Consider the following 8177-nt stretch of genomic DNA (forward strand, 5'->3'; position numbering starts at 1 on the left):
TGTGGCTCAAGTGGTAGAGTGCTAGCCTTGAGCTGAAGAGCTGAGGGACAGTGCCCAGGCCCAGAGTTCAGGCCCCATGACCGGACCCCAAAAAATAAAATCTATTCATCCAAATAAATGCATATCAGGAGCAAGATGCCCAGCATAAAATAAGTCAATAAAATATTTGAAAGTAAACTCTGGGAGCAAAAGACAATAGAAGAACAGGACACTAACCTGTCAGGCAGCCTGTGAACAAAATATTTCTGATAAAGAAGGAACAAATAGTTAAGATTTTATTATTAAAGTTGTCAGAATTTGGGGGCGGGAGGGGAAACTGATGTTAGAAAGTAAGAAGACTGTGCCAGGGGTGGTGGCTCATGCCTATAATCCCAGCTACTTAGGAGGCAGCATCTGGTAAGACTGTGGTTCAAGGCAATAAATCAGCAAGACCCCCATCTCAACCAAAAAGCAGGTGTGACAGTGTGAACTAGTTAGCACAAACACACAGCACAAACATATAAATGGGAGGATCATAGCCTAAGTCAGCCTGGTCAAAAAATAGGATACACTACTTGAAAAATAACGGAAGCACAAAGGGCTGGGGATGTGCTCGGGTGGTCAGTGGGCCTCACAGGAGGGGGCCAGCTCAGATGAGATTAACAGTAGGAAACACTATTAATATAAATCCTGGCTCATTCTTAATCCTCACAGGGAAATGTAAAACTGTACATTGATAATAGGGTTGGGGAGAAAGGAGACAGTCATATTCAGATAGGTTGAGATGAGACCGGAGGACTTTGAGTTCAAGGTCAGTTTGGGCCACATAGCAAGTTCTAACCCTAGCTCTAAAAGTTCTAAGCCTAGTCTACATAAGGAGATACTGTATCGGTAACATCAACAATGACAACAACTTGCTTCATATTTCACTTTCAGAACTTGCAGGATAAGAAGAGAAAACTTCGATGAAACTTATGACAGATTTATTTTGTCTCAAGATCTTGTGAATTCACTAAGTAGTTCTTCTGCTGGGCACTCCCTTGGCCACTCTTGGAGCTACTTTTAGACGATAAGACATTGAGCTGGGCTAGCTTCTCTCTCCAAATGCCCTCAGAACCTGTCGTGGCTCACCACAAAGACAACACAGCAAGGGCTTTCTCCGTCCAGTGGCTACGCTGCATAGCGATCAGCTGAGGGAGAGCAGCTCGTGTGTACGTGTTTGCCAGGGTTCTACTTGCTTCCCACCTGCTAATGATCTTCTAGTCACAGTAAATTACATAACCAAGTCCAGAGTCTGTGCAGAAGAGAACTACTTGAGGGTGTGGCTGTGGAAGGCCGGGGGCAGGGAGAGACCATCAGTCCAATAATTCACGATGGGGAAGGAAGGGATGGTAGGGGAGAAACAAAGGAGGGGCATCAGTGCTCAATAGGAAATGTACTCATTACCCTCTGTGCAGTATTTTTACAATACAAAATGTATAAAAATAATAATTCACTATGGTGGTGTTTTTTTCCCCTAAAAGAGGAGTTCGAAATGAGCCCAAAGGACATAATCAAATAGAAAGGTTGAAGGTACAATGTAAACAAATTACTTGTTTCTAGACAGGGTCCCAAAGGGTGTGCTTGGTGGGAAAGAGAAGGAAGAGTCTTCCTCTGAGACTAGTGGAAGGAAGATCAAAACGGAAGTTGTCCATAAGACCAAGGCAGTGGAGCCGGGCACAGGTGGCTCACGCTTGTCATGCTATCTACTCGGGAGGCTGAGATCAGAGGATGGCAGTTCAAAGCCAGCCAGGGCAGGGAAGTCTGGGAGACTCTTATCTCCAATTAGCCACCAGAAAATCAGAAGTGTAGCTGTGACTCAAAGTGGCAGAACACTAGCCTTGAGCCAAAGCGCTGAAGGACAGCGTCCAGACCCTGAGTTCAAGCCCCACAACCAACAAAAAAAAGAAAAAAGAAAAAGAAAAAAGGCAGTAGGGTAGAATTTGTGGTGATGCCACCTGTAGGAGATTGGTAATGGCCTGAGCAGGCTTACATTCGGTTGGGGTACTGAATGACAAAACAGGGTCTCAAAGCCAGCCAGGCCTGGTGGTGTACACCTGTAATTACAGCTTATGGGGCGCTGAGACAAGAAGATCTCAAATCCTAGGCTGGCCCAGGATATCTGTCCTGGGCATAGAAAAGATGGTCAACATGCATAATATTTGTGGAATCAACCAATGACTGTGACCCGCCTCTCTGGTCTCCCAGACGAGCACGCCACAACCCCGAGAGGCACAATGTATGGCTAAAAGTCACAAAGCTGGTGCACGGCCAGCCAACACCTCCTGCCTCCTGACAAAGCCACAATGAATGGGATTTCCCTCTCAACTTTCCCAGAGGCAGCCCATTACTTTATTATTTTATTATCTCACAACTATTTTAATGGCCCTTGTCATTCCTGGGATGCTACGGTAAAATATCCTCAAGTGGAGTGAATAAAGGGAGTGGTTAAAACCTTCCTCAAGGCCCAGAGGGATTTACTCACTTACCAGAACCACAGCACACGCCTGCTCAAGGCGCCCTCCGGAAGCCTGCTCTGTAACCATATCCTCGCCAGCGTCCCACTGTTCTGTCCTCGCCTGGTGCAGTGGTCTTGTTTTCTTTGCTAAAATGTAGAACACAAGGAAGAAATAGACATATACCTTTATACGTGTGTACATGTGTGCAACATACAATGCCTGTCTACCCCGGTCATTAAGGATTTTACCGAAAACTCTGTATGATTAAGAAAATTAAATTAACTTTCTGTGAAACAGGTCTGGGGCTGTTAAAATCCTTACCAACTAAGGCTGGAAAGGTGGCTCAGTGGTAGAGTGCTTGCCTAGCATGCATGAAGCCCTGGGTTCCATTCCTCAGTACCACATAAATACAAAAAGCCAGAAGTGGTGCTATGGCTCAAGTGGTGCATTGAGCAAAATAAGCTCAGTGGCAGTGCCCAGGCCCTTAGTTCAGGGCCCAAGACTGGCAAAAAAAAAAAATCTTATCAACTAATATCCTGAAAAAAGTAAAAGAAGAAGGAGGAGGGAAGGAAAATGTCTCCCTGAAAGGCTATTGTCAGCTATGGAATTCAACTCAAGGAGGAGGGTGGTGACATGTTCCTCTTTCCTACTAGACCAAAATTTCAAAGCTTCAAATGTGTGGTAAATCTAACCAAGGATAAAGATTTGCAGGTGTTTTTTGCATAAAAGCAAGAAGGGCAGATGTGTCTGAAACGTGCTTCTAACCAAACAGGACATCTGCAACCCATTAGGTGTGTCCTGACAGAGAAAGTGAGAGGAGAGGTCGAGGCGGGACCCTGCTTCATGGAGCCTCCACTGTGAGGACTGCCAGGGTCTGGGGCACCCCGGGTCTGGGGAAGGTTAGCTGGGCCGGGCTAAAGTTTACATCAAATAACCTGGTTCCTCTTTTTTTCTTGCTTCCTATCAAATCATTTTTGAAATGTCAGCACCTTCTCTTTTCTCAAGTACGCCGACATGTTTTAGCGTTTAAGCCTTGGCAGCCCTCTCCTGCAGAGAGAACAACTCCCTGCTCTGAGCGCGCACACCTTTCCTTCCCTGAGCTCACGGAGAGCAGCCATGTCCTGACACAGCTTCTCACACTCCCACAGAACAAAGCGGAATTGTCACCACAGGCATGGCTCGAAGGTTACTCACTGGGTGTTCATGTGCCCTGCTTTGGACTCCGCAGAAAACCACTTACTTTTATTAAAGCATGTGTAGCAGTAGTGGTTGCAAAATACCCAAGGTGGAGAAAATGACTCTGATGTGTGTGACTGCTTCCTCCGCTGTCCAGAAGCGTGTTTTGCTCAGACGCAGGCCGGATGGCCACGGCTGGCTTCTGGCTTCCCTTGGAAGCCTTTGATTGGGCTTCGATGACTGCCAAGGGAGGTGCTTCGTAAGTGAATGCCTGCAGTGAGCATACCAGGTGTGTTTCCTGAATAATGTCCTTTTCTTGCATGTGGTCCTTTTGATAAACCATTAGTGCTGGAGCAGTTGGTTAATTACTAAACTCGTGGTGACAGACAAAACTGGCATGTGAAAACTTGTGCTGCAATCTGAGGATTAGAAGCCAGGCCTCCAGGGAAACCTCAGTATCAAAACTGATTTGGTATTGGAGACGAGGTGTTAGAACCACAGTTTGACAAAGTGGATTTCCAAGTGCAGTTAGCAATTACATTTTTAGAAGTCTTCCATTATGCCATTTATAAGAAGGTAATTTTAAGAGACTACAAGTCAGAAATGTGTATTTAAGTCTCTTCATTTGTACATGTTTAGGTAAAACCCATATTTATGAAACACCTAATGTGCACAAAAAAAGCATTGCTAGGTACAGGAGAAAGCAACAGTCCCTACCGTGCAAAAAAAAAAAAAAGTCTCAAAATCCAATGAAGAATCTCTTCCAAAAGTTTAAGTATGTGGTCGGTGTGTTTCTGGAAAATACTCTACTTGATATCAAGGAGAAAATCATGATTACAAAATCAATGTGCTTTGACTGGAAGCAAAAGCTTCCAGGGCTGAGGGCTTATGGGTAAGGACCCCCTGCCTCAGAAGAGACTCCAAATCCTCAGTCACCAAAGTCATCCAGGGCTGCAAAGAATAAGCAAAAGTCTGTACGGCACAGGATACTGGTCTTTCACTTATCCTTCATCCTGGAATAATCCTGAGCAAATGTAAATCAGGCTTTCCACTGAAAGTAGGAAGAACTCATCTCAACTGACTGAAATAATAAAAGCTGATCTGTTTTTTCACAGATCTGCAAAGGCCAAAAGCCAAAGTCTAATCAATCTTGAAAGATTGATTAATTGCGGCTTCAGCTAAATTTCCCTACAATTCTTCAACTATACTCAGCTCTTACCATTGGGACAGCTGACAAGGGTATAAATACTCCCTTTTCCACCTACCAGAAAGAAGAACTTGACTTCTCAAACCTACAGCAACCTACAGTCCTGAGCTTTAAGCTCATTGGATCACCTAGAACCAATTCCCATGGCCAGGAATTCTCATTGGTTGAAGCATGGATAATCTGAGCCAATCACTCTGGGACTGGGGTTGAGCCAACCTAGAAGACATGGTCCCTATACACACAATGGTGCAGAAATTAAAGAGAGCCATGCAAAGTGCCTGCCGCGATCCCTTTCCACACACAGACTCTGGGTTGTTCACATTTATTCAGTTTTAGAACAAACTCGGTTTAGAGAAATCTACTTTCTCTAAATCTTGATTTTTAAAAGCAAAACAAAATGGGTGATTCTATACTTTTTTGTTTTTGGTCGTGGGGCCTGTCCCTCAGCTCTTCAGCTCAAGGCTAGAACTCTACCATTTGAGCCACAGCACCACTTCCAGCTTTTTCTGCTTATGTGGTTCTGAGGAATTGAACCCAGGGCCTCAGGCATGCAAGGCAAGCACTCCACCACTGAGCCACCTTCCCAGCCCCTACACTTGTTTTTTTGCTGATGGTTTTGGTTGTTTTGAGACAATCTATGTGCTACCCATGAACCATTCTGCTCTACCCTCAAAAGCTGGGATTATAGACCTGTCTTGCTTTGGTTTTGGTTTTAGTATTTTTTTCATAGTTCTCTCTTCCCTTAAGGATATAGTAAGACCCCCAAATAAGCATTTGAAAAGTTTGACAACGGTGTGAGGACGGTTTAACTCTATCAGCTCATCTCCCTTTCTCCCCAGTTTCTAAGCATAGTATTTGATCTAATTTGGAACTCTCAGTTGTGGAAGCCCAAATATTTTCTCCTTCACCTTAGATAATGGGTCATAAAATTTGCAGAAGATGCCATGTTCCAGGGCACCTTAACCAACACGCCTTAAACGTTTTCTGGAGCATTTTACCAACCTCACAGAGCCCATCCAAGCAACACTCATCTTTCCCTCTGAAAACTCACCTCAAGTTCCTCAACTCATCTGTAAAGTGCCCACGTAAGAGATTCGCACAAGCTAAGTATTTCTTCCACACGTTAATTAGAAATAGAGCTCCTTGCGTTCAGAGATGTAATTGTAGGACTAAGCAGTGTCCAGGGAGGAGGTTTTCCCTGCTGCCCTGGAGATGGGAGTGAATGAGCTGCCCGGGAGGCAGGCCAGGCCTTCCTCTGACCATTCAGACTGTTCAAGGACCACGAAGGACAGACTTTTCAAAACAAGGACTGGTAAACTTGCAGTATTACCCCTAAACATTACACTGGAGAGAACTACTGTAAGCCTTTGTCCATATTAGAAGTGTTTTTCCTTGATTGCCCCTCCAGCCCGCCCCTGTAGTGCTCTCTGGGAAGCAGTATTAGCGCTGTGTTTGATTCACTGCTTGCTTACCCCTGGTTCTCACTGACTGCTCTCTGCTTCCGCCTCCCCTAGAGGTGGCCCTCAGTACCAGGCACACAGCATCCCCCTCTGTGTAGCTGACCTGCAGCATACCCTGGTCCCTGCCACGCCAGCCCTTGTGGGTCAGGTGGGAGGCCAGGAGCAGTTCTCCACTGCTGTGGTCTCCCCTCTCTCCATCAACAGGAAACAGCTCCGGGGCTGGAGGGGTAAGTTGCAACACCTGCACCAGGCCTGGGGCAGGCCAGCCTGCCCCCAGCGGGCAGCCGTGGGGCGGGGGAGGGGGCAGCTTGGCCCAAATGCTGCTTAGTCAGGCTCCAACGCTGAGTAGAGCTTCAGATGTGCCCAGACCTGCCACTGCCAGGTGTCTGTGTCTGGGCTGGGAGGTGACTCTTGTCTCCTGGCGTTTCTGACACTGTCCTCAGAAGAGTGGGGGGGGGTGAGGAGGGGGCTCCTGGGAGGCCAGGACTGCAGCTCTATGTCAAAAGCCCTCACTCCGTCCCCCTGCCGATGGGCCCAACGCTCCTCCTTCTCTGGGTGCTGGTGAGCTGTCTGCCTGCCTGCCCCATGCAAACCTTCCAGCTAAAATGCACAGTTTTTAATAGAAAGGCCAAAAATGTTTCCTAATTAAAAAATAAAAAAGTTTTCAAGGCTTCCCTTCCGTTCCCTAAAAAAAGGCTGGTCTGTGTTTGCCAGGATTATGAACAACCTAGGCATCTGAAAAGGTTTACTGGCTCTTCTGTTGCCTCTGATTCCAACACAGGTAGTCTAATCTCCACGTGGCCTTTGAGGACCCAGCGGGGCTGTGAATTATTCTCTATCAGGAATGATGTTCCACCTTCCCAAGAACACACCCCTGGTACAGCAGAGTACAAATGAGCAGCCCACTTGACACACTTAACTCACAAATGTTTTGTTTGGCTTCCACCATAGTTATCAAAAATGTGAATTAGTCACCAACTTCTAAATCGCAGAACCTTTGTAGCTTCTCTTGAAAACTCGGGAAATCTGGCAAAACTGGGGCCTCATGCCCAGCTGGTGAGAAGCGAGGAACAGCCGCCTCCTTTGGAGAGGCACTGACCTCCTTCCCTACCTGACTCACTTCCCCGGTCCCCACCAGCCCAGCTCCTCAGCCCAGGTGCTGATTCTTGGGGTTGAGGGGTCCTCAGCACATCCACAGAGAAAGATCTTGCTCAGAGCAGAGCGAACCAACCAAGTCTTGCCACCAAAGAGCAATTCTCACCACCTTAAGATCCAGTCACAGCCTTTCTTTTTTACTTTTCTGTTGTTGTTGTTCATGGGGCTTGAACTCAAGGCCTGGGCACTGTCCCTGAGCTCTTTCATTGAAGGTGAGCACTCTACCACTTTGAGCCACATTTTCATTTCTGATTTTCTGGTGGTTAGTTGGAGATAAAGAGTCTCATGGACTTTTCTGCCCAGGCTGGCTTTGAACCACAATCCTCGGATCTCATCCTTCTAAGTAGCTAGGATTCCAGGTGTGAGCGCCCTGCGCCCTGCTAGTTTTTGTTTTTTAATCCTTGGTAATGTAGTTAGGGAAAAACATTCTGTTTTCATCACTTGCTAAGAAAGTTGATGCACAAGGGAAATGCCCAGGCCCTCGTTTACCGTGAGGAGCGGAGGCCAGGCCAGACGCCCTGCAGACCGCAGAGTCTGCACGGTCCCAGCCACACTCCCTTCCACAAGCCCTGGGCTTTCCCGGCCCGTTTCTGCTTCTGGCGGGAAATCCCGTCAGAAGAGATTGAGAGGATTCTAGTTCGAGGCCAGTCCGTGCAGAAAAGCCCCGGGGAAGCCTTCTCAGCCTCAGGCCGCGGGCGGGCC

The 8177-nt window shown here is 46.9% G+C and overlaps 1 protein-coding gene across 1 annotated transcript in view; it reads left to right on the forward strand.

Annotated features, from left to right (window-relative positions):
• The first annotated feature begins 3889 nt into the window (after window positions 1-3889).
• Bnc1 (basonuclin 1) overlaps window positions 3890-8177 on the forward strand; it is a 28404-nt gene continuing 24116 nt past the window's right edge. Inside the window, exons 1-2 of the mRNA XM_013011850.1 lie at window positions 3890-3912; window positions 6375-6468. Coding sequence (XP_012867304.1) covers window positions 3890-3912; window positions 6375-6468 — 117 coding nt within the window. The remainder of the gene's footprint in view (window positions 3913-6374; window positions 6469-8177) is intronic.

Source organism: Dipodomys ordii, unplaced genomic scaffold (genome assembly GCF_000151885.1).
Source record: "Dipodomys ordii isolate 6190 unplaced genomic scaffold, Dord_2.0 Scaffold15, whole genome shotgun sequence".
Classification (NCBI taxonomy): domain Eukaryota; kingdom Metazoa; phylum Chordata; class Mammalia; order Rodentia; family Heteromyidae; genus Dipodomys; species Dipodomys ordii.